The sequence below is a fragment of the Muntiacus reevesi genome, chromosome 2, assembly GCF_963930625.1.
Source record: "Muntiacus reevesi chromosome 2, mMunRee1.1, whole genome shotgun sequence".
Classification (NCBI taxonomy): Eukaryota; Metazoa; Chordata; class Mammalia; order Artiodactyla; family Cervidae; genus Muntiacus; species Muntiacus reevesi.
Genome location: NC_089250.1, coordinates 167,649,700 through 167,670,374, shown reverse-complemented (window position 1 = coordinate 167,670,374; position 20,675 = coordinate 167,649,700). Strand labels below are relative to the sequence as shown.

General features: G+C 52.4%; 1 protein-coding gene across 2 annotated transcripts in view; it reads right to left on the bottom strand.

Moving 5' to 3' along the window:
- Positions 1–17,837, bottom strand: part of DOCK1 (dedicator of cytokinesis 1) — a 545,628-nt gene extending 527,791 nt beyond the window's left edge. For both annotated transcript variants that reach the window (XM_065923534.1, XM_065923535.1), the window contains exon 1: positions 17,675–17,837. In XM_065923534.1, coding sequence (XP_065779606.1) covers positions 17,675–17,720 — 46 coding nt within the window. In that variant the 5' untranslated portion in view covers positions 17,721–17,837. The remainder of the gene's footprint in view (positions 1–17,674) is intronic.
- Between the last annotated feature and the right edge of the window lie 2,838 nt (positions 17,838–20,675).

Genomic DNA, 20,675 nt, shown 5'->3' with positions numbered 1-20,675 from the left:
TTTACACCTGAAAACTAACACAACACTGTAAATCAACTTCCATTTAAAAATGCTGTCTCCACTTGACATTTTAGGTCTTCCTCCCACTTGTCATCTTCTCAGAAAAAGCAAAGAATCAGAAGCTTTCCTACTCTGGAAGCATCCCACAAAGGTTTTCTAGTAACATTGCTTCCTTTGGTCTCAGCTGCCCCTTGAGGTTTTGGGTCATCCATACAGGTGTGACTATGACACAAACACCCTGCCACGTGTGTGTTTTAGAAAGGGGTTCATGACCTCTCTGCATGGTAAGAAAAGGTAACAAGAAGGGTGAAGTGCAGAAGCTGGGCCAGGTAATGTTGGGATTTCATTCAGCTTTGTGCATGTATGTGCCTGGGGGGTGTGTGTGTGTGTATACACAATTAAAAACATTTGCGAGCATAAGCAGAGGGCAAATTAGGCTCACCGCCCAGGCAGTCAGGCTGTAGGACACAAGATGTTGTTGTTGTTTAGTCGTTAAGTCGTGTCTTTTGAGACCCCGTGATCTGCAGTCTGCCAGGCTCCTCTGTTCATGGGATTTCCCAGGTAAGAGTATTGAGTGGGTTGCCATTTCTTTCTCCAGGGGATCTTCCCAACCCAGGGATCAAACCCACGTCTCCTGCCTTTGGCAGGCAGGTTCTTTACCACTGAGCCACCAGGGAAGCCCTGTATGACACAGGAAGCATTTATTTACCAAAAAAAATGGAAACAAGACTCAACACCACCATTCTATTTCTCCAGGCTGTGATGCAACCGCACGCACGAGATGAAACATCATTAACTGAGTGATAAAGGCGGGAAGCCCTGTGAAAATTTTATAAGCTGGTCTGAAGTTTGTGTAGGCTGACACATTTAAATCCAAGCTGCAAAGCTGCTGCCCATAGTTGCAGGTAAGCAGCAGACTTTGGCAGGTAAATAAAAGATCTTTTTTTTTTTTTAGATCAATTTTAAGAATGGAAGAATAATGCCGTACTATTGATGCCAAGATTGCTGAAACTTTGTCCTTAGGAAACAGTTCCATCCATCCTTCATTCCCAGGGCCTTAACATTATTCACTCTGAAGGCTGAGTCCACGCTAATCCCACCTTTAAGCGCCTGCCTGTAAATCACAGGCATCAAAGAGGGAAATTGTACAGACAAATGTTTTTGAGCCCTTGACCACATGTGGTCCCCACTGGTAACTACTGGTCAGGTAAAAACTGGAGATTTTATTTTCTGTTCAACTGGAGGCAACACGGTTGAAGAGGCAGGAATCCTACAGAATTGGATTTCTGTTAAATCACTTTTTTTTTTAAACTTTTACTCAAGGTTCATTTCCCCTTCCCCACACCCAGCACTTCAGAGGCCTCTTGTGTTCATTAAAGCTCTAAAGGGGGTCTGCCAGCGAGGGTCCCTGCCCAGCTCCACACTCACACCTCTGGCCCCTCAATTAGGAAACCAAGATGATATTGCCCCTTTGGCTTTAAGAGCCTGTAAATTACTACAGAGGTTCCCAACTGCACCAGGGACCAGTTTTGTGGAAGACAGTTTTTCCACGGACTGTGGGCAGCAGGGGGATGGTTTGGGGATGATTCAAGTGTTTTACATTTATTGTGCACTTTATTTCCATTATTACTACATCAGTTCCACCTCAGATCATCAGGCATACAACCCCAGAGGTTGTAGGTGCATGCTAAGTCACATCAGTCGTGTCCAACTCTTTGTGACCCTAAGAACTGTAGCCCACCAGGCTCCTCTGTCCATGGGATTCTCTAGGCATGAATGCTGGAGTGGGTAGCCATGCCCCCTCCGAGGGATCTTCCCAAACCAGGGATCAAATTCAAGTCTCTTACATCTCCTGCCTTAGCAGGTGGATTCTTTACCATTAATGCCACCTGGGAAGCAGCTGGGGACCTCTGAATTACTATATATAACATAGATAACAAACAAGGACCCCCAACTGTATAGCACAGGGAACTATACTCAGTATTTTATAATAACCCATTGAAGGAAAAACAATTTGAAGAGAATATACATGTGTACATGTGCATATGCATATATTTATACACACACATAGGCATAATGAACCACTGTGCTATACACCTAAAACAAACACAACATTGTAAAACAAGTGTGAAGAGTGAAAAAAAGGGAAAGTGTTCGTCACTCAGTCAAGTCTGACTCTGTGCGACCCTATGGATGGTAGCCTGCCAGGCTCCTCTGTCCATGGGATTCTCCAGGCAAGAATACTGGAGTGGGTTGCCATTCCCTTCTCTAGAGGACCTTCTCCACCCAGGGATCGAACCCGGGTCTCCCACGCTGCAGGCAGACACTTGACCATCTGAGCCACTAGGGACGGAATCTAAAATGTGACTCAAAGGAACTCACTGACAAAACAGGCTCAGAGACACAGAGAACAGACTTGCGTCTGCCGGGGCGGGGTGGGGCAGGGCGGATGGCCAGTTTGGGTTAGCAGTCGCTAACTATTTTATTCAGAATGGATACACAGCAAGGTCCTCCCATTTAGGTCAAGGAAATCCATTCGATATTCTGCCACAAACCATAATGGAAAAGAATCTGAAAAAAGAATGCACACAGGTATAACCGAGTCCCTTGGCTGGACAGCAGAAACTAACACAACACTGTAAATCGACTCGACGCCAATCAAATAACAGAAAGATTTATAAGCTGAGCTGAGCCCGGAAAAGCTTGACGGGGGGGCGCGGAGAGGGAGGTAAATAAAAGGCATTCCCAGGCAGACAAGGAGCATGTGCAAAGGCACTGTGGCATGCCCAGAACACTCCGCTGGACGTGCCAGCACTTGGGTGAGGACGCAGCACCAGGCGCAGTGAGGTCGGATGAACGAAGCCCGCTTCCCTTCTGTAGCTGGGCGTCATCCCCAGCCCGGTTCCCGCACCCATCTCTCCCTTCCCCCGCCTCTCCAGGCTGACCCTCAGAGCAATATCCCCCCCCCACCCCCAAGAACAATCTGAAGGAACTTGGCTGCCTGGTCACAGCGCCTGGAAGACCCAAACGCATTCCTGCCTTTGAAAAATGGGCAGTAGAACACACATGACATTAGAAGGACTTGAAAATAAATCTTGCGAAGTTAATAGAAGCACAGCAATTTGGAAGAAAAATAATCACATTTCCCTCCTGCTAAATCATTATTTGCCCCTGGTAAAGTCAATTATGCTAAAGAAAATAAGTTATTATTTTCAGGGGTGGGGCGGGCGGGAATGGGAGTCTTCTTAAGTGCCTTGACTCCAGCAAATAAAACTCCAAGAGCGAATGCTTGACTTCCTGTCTTGATGAAGGTCTGTGGGGAGCCTGGACGGTATTTCTTAGACAAGATGCTGGGGGCGGGCCATCACGCCCCTGGTAATCTGTGCATCTCTGCCAGGACCCGACCTCAAGACTGCTGCTTGTCATTCAGAAAGAAGGACAGGGCAGCCTGGCGTGCTGCAGTTCATGGGGCCACAAAGGGTCTGACCCAACTCAGCGACTGAACACCACCACGGAAGAAACACAGCTGTCCCCTGACCAACCACAGGCAGCCCAGGTGCCCAGCTGTGCGTCCCACCCCCACTCCCGCAGGCTCCCTCCTCTTAACACCCTTGCCCAGAGCACTGCCTTCGGAAACAAGTCCTGCAGGTTCCTAACTTTTCCTCCCAAAGTGAAAGTAAAGTGAAGTCGCTCAGTCGTGTCCGACTCTTAGCGACCCCATGCACCGCAGCCTACCAGGCTCCTCCATCCATGGGATTTTCCAGGCAAGAGTACTGGAGTGGGGTGCCATTTCCTCCCAAGTGTGTGGCAAAGGCTTTGCTTCTAACAACACAGGCACTACAGCAAACCACCACACTACGCTACCATAAACACACACAGGGCGCTGATGGGCAGTTGGGGTGACTCCCGCGCTCTGCTGAAGCCAGTGGGAGCCATCCGGCCCCCAGGGGGACAGTGGCAGTGTCTGGACCTATCCTGGGTTGTCAGCACTGAAGGAAGGGAATTGCTAGTGGGATCAAGTGAGTAGAAGCCAAGGGTGCTGCTAAGTACCCCACAATGTATGGGACCAAAACACAGCCAACCCAGAAAGCCACTAGGACAGAGATCACGGAAACCTGCTTGGCATGAACTCGCCCATTTAAGCCTTGAGGAACTCTGTGAGGCAGAAACTACTGTTATCCGCAGTCGACAAGAAAGGACAAAGGCACGGAGGGGCTTCAGAGCCCCCAGTGCATCGCAACCCTGCACCGCATCCTGGCTGGGACGGGGCTGCCTCCCCTCGATGGACCTTCTTTGCAGTGATGTCACTGAACACTCAGGGCTTTCCTGATAGCTCAGCTGGTGAAGAATCCGCCTGCAATGCAGGAGACCCCGGTTCGATCCCTGGGTTGGGAAGATCTCCTAGAGAAGGGAAAGGCTACCCACTCCAGTATTCTGGCCTGGAGAATTCCATGGACTGTACAGTCCTTGGGGTCGCAAAGCACTGGACACGACTCAGTGACTTTCACTTTTACTGTCACGAATACTCCATGGACAGGCTGTGGGCTTCGGGCTAGTCCGCTCCCCCACATTCAGGCCAGCTGCTCCGAGTCCCTAACCAGGCAGCAAGGACTAGGACTCATGCTCCTGGATCCATCAGCCCAAAATCTGCTGTACGGGGCTCAGGTTGATGAAATTAAGAGGGAAACCAGTGTGCTGAGATGGTTGGATGGCATCACCGACTCGATAGACATGAGTCTGAGTAAACTCCAGGAGTTGGTGATGGACAGGGAGGCCTGGCGTGCTGCAGTCCACGGGGTCGCAAAGAGCAGGACACGACTGAGCAACCGAACTGAATGGAGAATGCTGTGAGCCTGGCGGGGGAGGCCTCCGGTCTCTTCCATCCTGACTCCCTGACCCCGGGGCCCTCTCACTCCCGCCCAGGCTCTCCTCCTGCCGCCCCCTCCTCACCCCTCAAGACTCCTGGGCCCTTGGAGCTGACCACCATTCTCACTGGGGCCTCAGCCCTCACACATCCCTGCCCCCCACCCCCAGGTCGGCAACAACGGGGACAGAGGGACAGAAGGGATCAGGGGACAATGCCAGGAGGGGGGGACCCTATGAAATTAAGGTAGGAAATTGCAGACAGTGCCCCAGGGCCAGCCAGGCAGCCAGCGGCACAGAAGTGCGGCAGGAAATGCGGCCAAGGCTGGGGAGGGCGTCGTAAAGGATGCCCTTTCCACACAGGCGGCGGCCACCACAGGCTCAGAAATCCGAGAGATCCCAAGAGCTGGGGTGGACACAGCTCAGGGCTCAGAGCACACAGTCTAAGACAAACTGAACCAGTTAGTTTAGGCATGACAAAAAAAAAATAAATCAAACAGATTCACATCCTTGCAACCCCCAAAGCCCCAAAGACTGCACAGTTTTGGGTAAGTCACTTAATGGCAAGAATCCAGCGGAGATGAGACATAGGGTAACTCTGGATCCTCAATGTCTAAGAACAAAGCTGGCAAGTAAACAGGAAGGAAGGAAGAGAGGGAGGGCGGGAGGGCGGAGCTGTACCATTTTCTTCTCTGGCTAATCTCCCTGTGGCTGGCGACGGCTGTGCTCACCCCTGAAGTGGGGACACACTCCGTGACTACATCACTGCTCAGCCCTACCCGCGGGTTCAGCTGAGCAGATCATTCAGAACGCTCAGCTGCCCAGAAGGCTAATCAATTATCAGACAACCTGTCGCATGTAAAATAAAAGTTACAAAACTTGATGAAAAGTAAAAGCTCACACAGTCCTCTTTCAATTAAAAACAGATGAAAACCGTCACCAGATACTGCCCAAGTTCTCTACTGTAAGTGATGCCAACACAGCAAGCGAATCCGAGTGGTGCTTCTTCCTGGCACAGGCTCTCTGCACACACCATCTGGGCGGCTCCTCCAGGGCGGCCGAGAGGTGAGCACAGGCTCTGGGACTCTCCCAGCGCCCAGGTGCAGGGTCTGAGGTCAGGGAGGTGGCAAAGGCTGCAGGAGGTGTAGGGCCCAGACCTGAATCCCGGACCTTCTGATTCCTGGTCCAAGGTTCTTTAATATCCCACACCACCCAGCCCCCTCACGTCACTTTAAGTGACTGCAGTTCTGACCACTCCACCTGTCCAGCCCTTTTTAGCACCCACTGAATCATAAAGACAAGTGCTACTTCAGAAAATGAAGATTCATTCACTGCAGCAGCCTTCACAACAGCCAGGACAGGGAGACAATCTCAACGTCCGCTGACAGAGGAAAGGATAAATAAAGGGGGTGTGTATATATACAAATACAATGAAATGCCACTCAGTCATTGAAAGAAAGAAGGAATGAAACAATGCCATCTGCAGTAACATTCAAAAAAATGAAGATCATGGCATCCGGCCCCATGACTTCATGGCAAATGGATGGGGAAAAAATGGAAACAGGGACAGATTCTATTTCCTTCAGCTCCAAAATCACTGCAGATGGTGACTGCAGCCATGAAATTAAACGATGTTTGCTCCTTGGGAAAAAAGCTATGACCAACCTAAGCAGCATATTAAAAAGCAGAGACATTACTTTGCCAACAAAGGTCTGTCTAGTCAAGGTTATGGTTTTTCCAGCAGTCATGTATGTATGTGAGACTTGGACTGTAAAGAAAGCTGAGTGCCAAAGGATTGATGCTTTTGAACTGTGGTGTTGCAGAAGACTCTAGAGAGTCCCTTGGACTGCAAGGAGATCAAACCAGTCCATCCTAAAGGAAATCAACCCTGAATATTCATTGGAAGGACTGAAGCTGAAGCTCCAATACTTTGGCCACCTCATGTGAAGAACTGACTCGCTGGAAAAGACCCTGATGCTTAGAAAGACTGAAGGCAGGAGAAGGGGACAACAGAGGGTAAGATGGTTGGATGGCATCACCGACTAGATGGAGATGATTTGAGCAACTTCCAGGAGTTGGCGATGCAGAAGGAGGCAGTCCATGGGGTCACAAAGAGTCAGCCACGACTGAGCACCTGAACTGAGCGCGGCGCAGGATCACAGACCCACACTGTCACACTGAGTGAGTCAGACAGAGAAAGACAAATACGTGTTACCACTTCCGTGTGCAATCTTAAAAATGGTGCAAACGAACCTATGTGCAAAAGAGAAGCAGAATCACAGACATAGAAAGCAAATGTACGGTTACCAAAGGGGAGAGCTGCTGTTCAGTTGCTCAGTCGTGTCCTGCTCTTTGTGACCCCATGGACTGTAGCCCACCAGGCTCCGCTGTCCCTGGAATTTTCCAGGCAAAAATACTGGAGTGGGTTGCCATTTCTTCCTCCACGGGATCTTCCTGGACCAGGGATCAAACCCTCAACTCCTGCATTGGTAGGTAGATTCTTTACCATTGAGCTACCAAAGGGGAAAAGAGGGGTGGATAAATTAGGAGTCTGGGATTAGCAGATGCAAACTACTCTGTATAAAACAGATAAACAACAAGGACCTACTATATACACAGAGAACTATACTCAACATCTGACAATAAACTATAATGGAAAAGAATCCAAAAAAGAATATACGTATGTGTGTGCATACACACACACACACACACACACACACACACATATACATCTATGAAACGGAAGGTGTACTTTGCTATATACCTGAAACTAACACAACACTGTAAATTAACAATACTTCAATTTACCAAAAAAAAAAAAAAAAGAAAAGAAAAGAAATTATTCCATTCTTATAAAGAAACAAACGCCAACACTTTGAGGCAGAAACAGTTCTCAGCAGGCTTCAGTAAACATCTTCTGAAGCCAGAAGAATTCAACAGACCCAGGAATGGGGTCTGGAGGTGCTAAGTACATCTTAGGGTGGTGAGAATGGAACTGCCAACAAATATGAAGATGACCAATTTAGAAGGCAGCTTTCTTTATGCTCACAGGCCCACTCCCCCTGCCCCAGGACCCTGGGGTTAAGTACACAAAGAACATCCTGAAATCCTATAGGACTTAAGCAGTGGAACACACATCAAAGAAAAAGGCAGCAACTGCCCCCATTCACATCCCGTCACATCTTTGTGGGGGTCTGGCCATCTGCTCTGCCACCGGACTATCAGGGACTAAAAGGTGTGAGATCTTACAATCTGGTGTTCAAGGCCCATATTTCTAACCTGTCCACCACAGTTCATGCTGATCAATGGAAAATAAGTATTTATAGGAACAGGTAGAGGAGACCCACCTCGTCCTCCCCGTTCGGGGCACCCAGCAGGACTATATCTCTGAGTCCCACGTGCTGGCCAGGGACAGAGCTCTGAACGCAAGAATGCGAGCAGAAGTGTGGGTCCCAGTCCTGGCCAGGAAGAAATCGCCTGTGAACTGTCCTGCATGTCTGTCTTGCCCCATCCACAAGTTAAAAGGCAAGGACCTGAAGATGCCGGCCGAGGGCAGAGCCACAGAACAGAAAAAGCCTTAGTTCCTGAACGAGTAGACGGAACAGAGCCCTGGGGTCCCCTCCCCACCCCAACTTGGACTGTGATGTGAGGAAAAAGGGAATTTTCATTGTATGAAGCCAGCAAAACGCTGGGGCTGTTTGTTACAGCAGCTAGCCAACCCTAATTCAGAACAGAAATCAGAACAGTTACATGTGTACCTAAAAGTGTACTTACGGTAAACAAAATCACTCCACAAAGCGTATAAACTTTGTATCACACTCCTGAGGACAGGCAGGAGCAACTATGAACAGCAAATGGGCCAGGAAAAAAGACAGAGCAACATTTTCAATGAGAGATGTATCCCTGGAAGCTTCAGGGATCTGCCCTGGGAATCCATAGGAACTCAAGCTGCTGGCCTGACCTCAGTGTGAACATTAAAATTTCAGGGAAGCCATGAAAACATCTCTCCCCATCCTCCACCCGCAGCTCCCAACCAACAGGGGATGAGAAGCAATAGGGTCCACATTGTTTTGGTTCCCCAGTCAGACTAGGGGGCCAGGCAGAGCCTGAACTCACTAGAGCAGCCCAAGGCTTCTCACAGTCAATAACAAAAGGAACTAACCTTTGCCAAGCACAGCCCAGGGGCCAGGTTTGAGGTGGGCTATCTCTTTATACCCAGAACTGCCCAAGGAGGTTGGCATGATCACCAGTTTTTACAAAGGAGAAAGCTTAAGGCAAACAATTCAGCCAAGTCACTTGGGTAGGAGGAGTTGGAGCTGAGATTCAAAGAGGAATCTCTCCTACCACAAACCTCTGATCTCTTGGAACACACTACATGCTAAAAGAAAACATCTTTTTCTCCTTAAGGCACCCAGATGAAAATTTAACAAGCTGATAGGCATGTCTGGGGTGAAACCATCTGCCTTTTGAAGGCAGAGAGCACCTCTGTGTGCACGCGGCAGCCCACCAGCATGCAGGCAGGCGGATGACTGCAGCGTCTTGAGCTAACACGGAGCTTACACTCAATCATCCAGACGGCCTGCCACAAGCAACACCCTGCCCTGGCCCATTAGCTCCTGAGATCAAAGCTCCACACGAGCACGCCGGGGCCACTGCGGGCTGTGCCTGCGGTGACTGTTGGCAGAGCCAGCCTCCTTTCTGATCCGCAGAGTGAAGGGCAGCCCCAGGGGTTCTCTGCTGAGCCAACGTAACAGAGCAACTTGGGTACCCAGGGCCTCCTCGCCATCACAGGACGACTGGGCTTCCGGATCCAGCGTGGCCTGGCCACCCTATTCGAGCCACAAAAACACGGTTGGTAACTAGACTAGAAACAAACCTAAGGGGGAGGTCTCAGCCTCCTGGGACTCAGCCAGGTGAGCACAGACAGGTAGCATTTGATGAGTCATCCGTCTACACCCCCCCCCCCAGGCTGTGAACCACCACACTTCAAACTACACAGCTTCCTTTCAGGTTCCAAATGCCCTGACCTTAAAGTCCTGTCCAGAATTTCATAGCCAGGAATTTCCACACCTAACACAGAAACTAACTAAGTCCTGAACTAGATACTGTGAGCCTTGTGATCAAAGCGGGGGGGATTCCACCACGAGCGCCCACCTCCTACCTTTCACCTCCCAGGGGGCCACCCAGCACTGGGGACCCAGAACCTTACACAAAAAATCACCCAGATGGTGACCCCCAAAGGCAGAGTGAAACGTAAGAGGAAAAGCCTTACTGTCGTGATAACCACACTGTCGGGGGCTGTGTCTCCCAAAACTCAAAGGTTGAAGCTCAAACCCCAGTATCTCAGAATGTGGCCGGATATGGAGACGAGGTCTTTACATGAGTGATGAGGGCAAAATGAAGTCCTCAGGATGGACCCTCATCCATGGGGGGGGTCTTCGTAAGAAGAGATTAGGACAGAGACACACACGAGGGGGGACCAAAGACACAGCAAGACCTGCAAACCAACGAGAAGTCCCAGAAGGAAACAGCCCCTCCGACACCCGGATCCTGGACCCCCGGCCTCCAGAACTGAGAGATAAGAGACCCCTGCTGTTTAAGCCGCCTAACAGTGTGCACGGGGAGGCAGCAAACCAGCCGCCATCCCCCTGCCTCGTATCCACAGGGGACGGGTTCTCGGACACGGACACCACACTCCGCAGGTGCGCGAGTCCTTGTGTGAAACAGCACCCCCTCCTCACCACACCCCTCTCAGAGGACGACCCCAGGGCTCTGAGAGCCGGAAAAGTGAGCGTCTGGGGGAGCCGTCGGCCAGCGGTTCACAGCACTGTGTACCTCCACACCGCCACACTGCCTCCAGCCTCCCGCTCCAGGATCTTCCCTTCAAGCTGGACTTCTGGCCCTTCCCCGAGCAAACCTCACTACTTCACCAAATCCATCAGCAGGCTCCCCTCCGCCCAGCACCCAGCCTGCGCTCATATCCCAAATTACACCAAGATCTCCTTCAAGGTGCACTGCAGTGAGGGAAATGCAAACTCCAACCCCAACGAGACACTGCTCAGACTGCGGAAAACAGACAACACGTGTCAGTAAGGATGCGGAGAGACTGGGTCTCTCACACACACACACACACACACGCACGCTCATACGCACGCACCTGCACACCTTCACATACACATGCACACATGTGCGCACATGTGTGCACACACATACCTTCAAGTACACACGCACGCACACCTTCACATACACACGCATGCAGACACACAGGTACACACACCTTCACATACATACACAAGCACACACCCATGCACATGCACAAACGTGCACATATACACACAGCTGGTGGGAATGTAAAACGGCACAGCCGCTGGGGAAAAGTCTGGTGTTAATAGTTTCTTAAAAAGCCAAACCACCACACAGTTCAATGATTGCACTCCTGGGACTTCCCTGGCGGTCAAGTGCTTAAAGACTCCGCTCCCAATGCAGGGGGCACAGGTTCAATACCTGGTCTGGGAACTAAGATCCCACATACTGCACAGCGTGGCCAAAAAATTTTTAAAAATTAAAAACAAACAAAACACAATTGCACTCCTAGGCATTTATCCCAGGAGATGGAGATTTCCGTTCACACACACACACACACACACAAAACCTGTGCATGAGTGTTCACAGCAGCTTTAGTCATAACAGCCAAAACCAGACATCCCTCGACGAATGAATGGTTACAGCATCTGTGGCACGTCCAACCCTGCAGGACACTACTCGGCAAAGAAAAGGAACAAATCGCTGATTCACACAGCTACCTGAAGACTCTCTGGAGAATTACGCTGAGGGGAAAAAGCAATCCACAAAGGTTACATACTCAAGATCCCATTCACGTAACATTCGTGAAATTCCAAAACTGCAGAAACAGAGGTCAGATTAATGGCTGCCAGGGATTACGGGGGAGGGAAATGGGAGTGGGTGAGGACCCTAGGAGGGGTCCTGGGCGGGATGGAGACACTCCGGATCTCCAACGTCAACATCCAGGCTCTGACTCTGTCCAAGTTTTACAAGATAGAACCTCGGGGGAAATCAGCGGCGCGAACATGGGGTCTCTCTGTATTACTTCTTACAACTGCTGTGTCTGTAATTATATGAAAATCCAAAGTCTAATGAAGACAAAAGGGAAAGGAAGGAGTGGACAAAGGAAAGAAGGAAGGGGGAAGAAAGAGAGAGGAGAGGGAGGCAGAGAGAGGTCACAGGGGCCCTCGGGCACAGGCACTTGCTTCTGGGCGGCACCCAGCTCAGGACTCACCACTGACTATTTCCTCCTCTGAGTTTTCACGACCTGCATCCTCAGAGGTCACAAGAACACAAGCGAAAGAACAATTCACACACCCTCAGGCAATCCTGATAACACTCTGCTATTCTGAGCCAACCCTGGCACAACAATACATTTAAAACGTGTATAATGTTTCCAAAGTAAAATCAGATTTGCAGAAATATAATGCGCTCTTCAAGTTTCGTTTTTCTGCAACTCCAGTGAATGAAAATGTCTGCATTTCTATTTACTTACGATCAAATATAATTTTTCATCCCCCAAAGTAGCAGCTTGCTTGCTATTCCAGGCACCATGAAGGATCTCTTTGCAGCTCCCACACTCCCAAACTTATTGGAATACTACCCTATTCCTAGCAATTACCATTGCTCAGAGCTAATCTGAATACACACGTCATAATCTCTAATATCAAGCAAATGTCACACTCCCCAGTAGAAAATTAACTTTGGAAGCAGAGCCTTCCTTCAGCCACCATGACTGTCGAATCCAAAGAGGAAATCACTTGTCACCACATTTCTAAACTGCAATTCATTAAACAAAAAAAATTACTAAAAGCATTGCTCCATGGACTGCCTGGCTTATCTCAAATGCTGACCTCAGAGCTTTGTGCCCTGAGGACACTCTCTCAATGGATCCCCACTGGTCTTTGCAGAAGGCAGGCTTGAGTCCCCTTTCCAGATGAGGAAACTGAGGCTAAGGAAGCAGGAATCATTTGCTCAAGGGCCACATGACGACCAAGACCCAGGAGTTGAAGATGTCTGGGTGCCGACCCCCACATCCCATTTGAGTTTGACCTGGAGTGAAGAGTGAAGGACACACAGAGGTCAATCTGCCTCCTGGCAGAGCCAAGGCTGCAAAGAGAACCCAGTCTCACCCGGGCTGCTCGCCACACCACCTCCATTCATGCCCTGACACTGCCATAACCCATCACCACGCCCTTGGCAGCTGAAAACCACCCACGTTCGTTATCTCACTGTGCTCCAAGTCAGACGCCCAGTGTTCCTGGGTCTCTGGGCCAAGGTGCTGGCCAGCTGAGCTCTCACGGGAGGCGCTGGGATGAATTTGCTTCTGGGCTTATTGGGCGTGCTGGCAGAATCCAGCTGTGGTTGCAGGACCGAGGTCCCCGTTTACTTGCTGGCTGTCAGCTGGGCCACCCTGAGCTCCCTGTGGTCCTAGCAAGTGGGCCCCTACATCTCCGGGCCAGCAAGGGGGGCATGGAGCCCTTCCCAGGCTCGGAACCTCTGAGTTCACTCCTACCACACCTTTCTACTGTGAGCAGCCACAGAAAGCTCTCTGCTCAGGGGACCCAGCAGTGCTGCCATGTGCAGTCGCTCAGTCGTGTCCGACTCTGTGAGCCCACAGACTACAGCACCCCAGGCCTCCCTGCCCATCGCCAAGTCTCGAAGCTTGCTCAACCTCATGTCCATCGAGTCCGTGATACCATCCAACCACCTCATCCTTTGTCATCCCCTTCTCCTCCTGCCTTCCATCCTTCCCAGCATCAAGGTCTTTTCCAGTGAGTCGGCTCTTCACATCAGGTGGCCAGAGTACTGGGGATTCAGCTCCAGGTGAGTAACTCAGGAATAATCAACCCATTTCAAGGTTCGTAACTATAACCACACCTGCCAAGTCCCTTCTGTCATGTCACACATCATATTCATAAGTTTTGGGGATTAGGGAGTGGATATTCGGCAGGGGGTGGGAGGGGGCGGGTGGCACGGAATATTCTGTCCCCCACACCATCAGGGACATGTGAGCCCACCATCCTCAGAAAACTTCCCAGATCAAATACATGGCTTAGTGAATTCTTTTAAGGCAGCAAACTCCATCAGGTTGAGAATTAAGAACGCTGCATCTTTTCATCTCATCTTAGCAACTGGATCCACATGAACACAGTTTTACAGGTGTTGGGACGTTATGACTCAACTTAGTTGGGGGGTGATGGAAAAGTTCATCTGGCCCAACCCCTCAGTGTCACTGAGTTAGGTCAAAGTTCATGCCTTGTGTTAAGAAACCAGTCTGTAAACAGTGACCCACCAAACTCACGCCCAAGGGGAGAAACGAACAGGGTGGTCAATTGCACAGGTGACCACAGCCCCCCCCACACACCACCAACCCCATGAATCCCAGGGGTGCTGGGATTTCCTGCCTTTGCTGAGGAAGCAAGAGATCAGCTGTTTACTCCCTTCCCGACTTTACAGAATAAATAAATAACTGAAGTGTTTCACAAACAATGCTTCTAACAGAACCTAAGTACTTGCAGACAATGAGTTGTGATTCATGTTTGCAAATGAGATAAGAGTTTTACCATTTTCTCTCCCCGCATGATCTATTCACAGGCCAAGTCGCTGGAAGCACAGCCCGCCCACAGACCCAAGAGAGCCCATCTAGGGAGACATAGTCCCCTTATGAGGCTCCAGCCAAAAAAGTTTTCTGCTTTGTGAAAGGGTTCTCCAATAGTGTTCCCTTAGGCAGAAAGAGCCAGTTAGCTAGTGGAAATGGATTCCTACATCCAGCACTTCCATCTTCCCAGCCAGCCCAGGCCCTAAGAACCAGGGGACCCCTCCCCAGGCAACTCCCAGACAGGAGGGGAGCCTGGCTCAAGCATTCTTGGCCTCCCCCTGCCCCAAATCGGGAGTTCTAAGCCTGCATGCCCTCCTTGACAGGAGGTATTTAAAGCTCCTTCTGCTGCTTATAAGAGTTGGGTTGTCTTGTCATCTTCTCCTGGTGACACTAAGAACAGCCCCTCCCGATCCCCTGCCTGACCGCCGCTCACATCCTTCCCGGAATTGCCTCCAAAACCATCCAGGAAACTTCTCTTCTTTGAAACTCTTCAACTTGGGAGTTTTCTTCAAACCAAAGTATGAGCCCAAGGTGTGACAACAGAAGGCACTGCCAAGCATGCCTGCTAAGTCACTCAGTCGTGTCTGACTCTTTGCGACCCCATGGACTGCAGCCCAGCAGGCTCTTCTGTCCATGGGGTTTCTCAGGCAAGAGTGCTGGATTGCCATGCCCTCCTCCAGGGCATCTTCCCAACCCAGAGATCAAACCCGAGTCTCTTGCGTCTCCTGCACTGGCAGGCGGGTTCTTTACCACTAGCACCACAAAGGCGTCCAGAAGGTGTGTGCCTTACCGCAGAAAGGACACAGCCACGGTCGTGCCCAGAGCCGCCTCCCCAGTGGGCGGACCCTGCTCCCTCTGCTCGTGAATGTTCCCTTTGGCCTCGAGACACAAGCCACTACTCAGCCATCTACACCTACGGGGTGCTCACCGACACCATCCAGGTCACCCCAGGAGCAGAGAGGATCAAGGCGTCTTAAAACTTGCTGTCCTAGGATCAACATATACACCTTACTGTATTTACGGTGGATAACCAATGTGGTCCTACTGTGTAACACAGCCAACTCTGCTCAAGGCTATGTGGCAGCTTGGATGGGAGGGGAGTTTGGGGGAGAATGGATACATTTATCTGTACAGCTGAGTCGCTTTGCTATGGACCTGAAATATCACAACATTGTTAATCTGCTAGACTCCAATATAAAACACAAAGTATAAAAAAAATAAATATGGTATCCTAAAGAGAAGCCCCTTCCCCATCACCTGGTGGGGGGCTGAGGGAGCTGACCATGAGCTCTAGAGCCTCCACCAGGGTTTCAGTGGCACTCATCTGTCCTCGCCTCTGCGAAATGGGGGGACAGTAAGTAGACCCAGCACACAGGACAAGGGGCCAAGTCCCGAGCAGGACAGTGGTCTCCTGCCCCCTGCCTGCCTCTCCCCAGAGCTTCAGCGCCTCCATGTCTCAGTGCAAGGTTCCCCGGGGGTCAGCCCTCAGCCCTCAGCTTAAACACAGCATCCCAACAGGCTCCCCACAGCCCAGACCACTCCCCCCATGCTGCAGTTGCCCCAGCAGGAAACTCCACACCCCACAAGCCTCCCTCATCCAGTGCAGGTGGATGGGGTTATTTCTATGGGTCTGAAACCACCTGAATGCACACAGGATGCCACTTAGAAGTTTAGAAACAGAGCTGCCATGGGAAAGCCCAACTCTTGGGCTGTTGACATTTGTAAACAAGCCTGAGTCTCTAAAAGGCGGTGGGAAGGGAATTCAGCCACCGCGGTCCTGAAACAGGGCCGCTCCTGCACTAAGACAGCGCAGGCCCAGAAAGGAACTAGGACTGTCTGGGTGCCCACTCCACGTCTCTGGCATCTCGCAGATAAGCCACTGGCATCACAGGAAGAAAAGAGTGTGCCCTGGGGACAAGCACGACCCGGGAGGCTTCGTAGTAGCAGGAGGCCTGAACCAGACCAGCAGCCGGAGTCGGCAGGCGCTCTGGGTGACCACGCTGCAAAGGTTCAGAGCCAAGGGCAGGGAGGGCGAGGTGCCGGGAAGCCCAGGGGGCAGCCCCTGCCTCCAGAGGGAGGCCGAGGTCAGGCAGGGTCCAGCCTGGCTGAGGAGGTGGTCCAGGGTCTGCTTTGGATCCTGGAGCAGGAGGAAAGAGACTGAAACCCAACTGGGAAGCTCTGGAGCTGGGGGACCAGCGCCAGCCCAGACAGAAGCCTTGGGTGGGTAAGTCAAGAGAAGGCAGGAACCCACAGGCCCCGGCAGGCCCCGCCAGGAGGGCTGCAGGGCGCACGGGGCCCAGGGGGGCCGTTTGTTTGGCCCTCAAGGAAAGTGTCTGTCTCTGGAATGTATGTGTACTTGGGCAGAAATGTAAACTTGCAACCGGACTCCCCTCACTCCCCTAAGCAAACGACAAAGAGCCGCAGAGCCAAAACCCGTCCCGCCCTTCCCAACCCCACTCCCCGGTTCCGGGGACCCCCGGAGCGCTCGGCCGCCTTCCCCAGGGTCCCGCGCCGTCCAGGGCAGGACCACCGAGCTGCCGGGCCGCGCGATGGGCCGCCCCCGGTCGCACGGGCCACCTCCTCCCGCCCACCCTCCCGGAGGAGAGCACAGTTCTCCGCTCCGTGATCGCTGCCACTCGAAACGGTCCACCCGGGAGCCCCAGACGCTGAGCACAACTTCACCCGAAAAGCAAAAAAAAAGGCGCGGCTGAACAATGCCCCCGGGGGCCTCCCGGCCGGGCCTGGCCCAGCTGGGATCTGGGAGTCCGGGGGCAAGCCCCGGGAGGCTGGAGGGCTCGGCCGCCGCGGTGCCCGTCCCGAGAGCTGGGTGTCGGGGGGACACCCTCGGGACGTGACACAAGCCGCCGTGCCCACCCCCCCCGAAGCACACACACACCCGCGTGTCCCCGGCCCGGCTCGCGCACGCTCCGGAGCGCGCGCGGGGACGGCGTGCGTCCCGGGCGCCGAGTGCGCAGTGCCCGCCGACGGGAGCGCGACCAGACCCCTCGGGCCGGAGAGGGAGGGCTGGGGCCGCGGGGCTCCGGGCGCCGCGGTCACTCCGCGCCCCTGCCCGGGCCGCCGGCAACAGGCTGGCGGGCGCGCCCCCGGCGGCCCGGAGCCCCGCGCGCGGCGCGCGGAGGTGCTCACCCACGCCGTATTTCTCCTCGCGCTTGGTGGGCACCCAGCGCGTCATGCTGCCGCCCGCGCCCCGCGCGCCCAGGCCGCCGCCGCCGCGCCAGGAAACTCCGCGCCTAGGCCGCCATTTTCCATCCCTCTCGGGCCGCGGCAGGATGGGGTGGAAAAAGTTTGCGGCGGAGGCGGTGTCATGTGGGACGGGGCGGGCGGGGCGTCGCGGGCCGGATGGGAAAGGCCGGGAGCGCCGGCGGGAGGCGGGCCGGCGGCTGGAGGCGGCGGGCGGGGAGCCGCGCGCCCGCCTTCGCCCCGGGCGGCCCTGCCCCGCGCTCAGCGCCCAAGACCGCCGTCCCCAAACGAGCGCCCCCCGCAGGGGTTGTCGTCTGCTCCTGATCTGCGGGGCTTCTGCGAGTCGGGGTGCCCTCCCGAGGGCTGAATCTCATACACCCAGAAAGGGGGTGCACCCTGGCCGGGCAGGGGGAGTCTTGGCAATTCGTGAAACTTCTACAGCAGGGAGGTCAGACCTACTCCCAGTGATGTGAGTCCCCCCGCCCCTGGCTTGGGGGAGAGGCCTGGAGCTCAGCAGCAGGATCCCTGGGAGGAGCCTTCCCGGAGCGCCTGGCTCATTCATTCATTCATTCGTTTGCCAGAAGTTAACTGAGCACCTACGCAGTGCAGCAGTGCCGGGTGCGCGGACCACCAACTAGCCAAGCTAGGGGTGGGGAGGTGGTGGGTAGAATAACAAGGGATAGGTCGGCTCCTAGTGCTTGGTGAGGAGAGTGGGAAGAGTCGGTGCAGTGCTGGCCTGGGCGGGGGGGCGTTGCGGGAAGGTGACCTCTTGCTGGACTGTGGAGTGAGTGCATTGACCCAGAGACCTCAGCCTCCTTTGGTCCCAGAAGCCTCTGCTAGCTGAGAAAGGCTGGAGGTCCGTGAAGAGGGGAAGTGGGGAACTGGAGACAGGGTGCTAGCCTGGATAGGAAACCCCAGTCCCGGCCTGGAGCAGACACACTGGCCTCTTAGTAACTTGGTCTTCACTCTACTAAGCATCCTCAGGCTCTTGTGTTTCCCGCACCAGTAGAAGATTGGGGCTTCAGATGTTCTTCAAGTTAAAACAGCACACACACATTTATTTTTACCATCATTTCAGAAAAGAATAGCAAGATCAAAATCAAGAAAAGGAGGAAGGAGATAGCCTCAGGATGGAATACACTTGGTGTCATGGAATATTAACTGGCTACTTCCTCATGCCCCCCAATGGCAGTAGGCCGGGGAGTCTTCAAGAATTTTTTCTTTTTTTTCTGGCTGCCCCAGGTCTTAGTTGCAGCATGTGGGATCTAGTCCCCTGACCAGGGATTGACCCCCAGCCCCCTGCTTGGGGAGCTTGGAGTCTTAGCCACTAGACCCCCAGGGGAGTCCCAGCCTTCAAGTATTGGAGGAAAGACGGTAAAAAGATTGGAAGGCTCCGTGGAGTAGGGACAGTGCTGGTTGGGGGACCTGGGGGAAGGGGCTGGTAGGGCCTGAGAAAGACCGGGAAGGCCTGTCACCTGCCTTCCGGGCCACTTTGAGACGGAGAAATCTCAGCATTCCACCCAGAGTACAGACTGATTAAATGCTTGAGAATGCCTTAAGAGCTTGTCTGTTTGAGTGTCTGAGAGGCAAACTTCTGTACGCAGAGGGTAACATATGACTTGAGTTCATGGGAACAACCACAGATTCATAGAAAGTCACATACCCTGTTTTACTGATTAAGAACCCGAGTCCCACAGACGGAAGGGACTGGGCTCCAATCACACGCAGCCACATGCGGGCACTTAAAACCTCCTGTGGAAATTAGAAACCTCAGGAGCTCAGGCTCTGAACCCACAGCCGGGTCCCCCTGACCCTTGAAGGTGTGAAGGTGCTGTCCAGGAGAAGCAGGACACTCTGAGACCAGCGACATGATGGCCTGACCTACTCTAGCTCAGAACAGGCTTCCTGAGGAAACAGCAGCTGCCCAGGCTCTAAGGAAAAACAGAGACTAGTCGGGGGGAACAGCATGTGCAAAGGTACTGGGGTGGGAAGGAGCACAGATGCTTCAAGGGACTTCAACCGTCCCTGAAGCACAGGAAACCAGGGGCAAAGGCCAAGGAATGAGCCTGTAGTAGAAGGGCATTCTTGGTCTTATCAGGAATGTGGAATTCTGCAAAGAAAACCTGGGAAACGTTTTAATGACACTGATCTCTCTTGTGTCCAATGTTTTGGTTTTGCTTCTGTGGCTACACGTGGAGGCATATGGCATATTGCAGTGAAAGATGAGGAGCTTGAGAGCCCCATACACCTCAGAGGCCTGGCCTTCCATTGCCAGCTGTGTGACCTTCTCTCTCCGTTTCTAGCCTGTTCTGCTCCTAAACCTTAGGGCACTGATAGCTCTGTGTATAAACTAGGGGCAACGATGCCAGCCTCTTCTGAGAATCAAAGAAGATACAGCTGCACAGGTGAGACATCTTCTAGTTATGCATGGTTTCCTCGTCTGATGCAGCCCCCTGGGTTTTTGCCTAATAACATCATGGTTCACATTTTCTATAATAGTTTCCATTTTCACTCCGATACAAGAGACCCACTGAAAAAAATACATATATATGGCATGGGACTTGCATATTTTTATAAGACTGTCACAAAAATAAATTTCTTGTAACTTCCCTGGTAGTTCAGTGGCTAAGCCTCCTCGCTCTCCAGGCAGGGGGCCCAGATTCAATCCTTGGTCAGGGAACTCAATCCCACATGCCACGATTGAAGATCCTGAGTGCTACAACTAAAGATTTTGCATGCTGCAACTAATACTTGGCACAATCAAATAATTTTTTTAAATAAATAAATAAATTTCTGAAACAGAATTTTGAAACTCCAGATGAACCACAGACCATGTGTTGGAGACAATGAAGTTTTGATCCCATTACCTCGGAGTGTGCCCAAACTTGGCCACCGTCCTTGCAGCTCGGAGAGCTTTTTCGGTGTTCCCTGGCTGACTCCAGCAGTG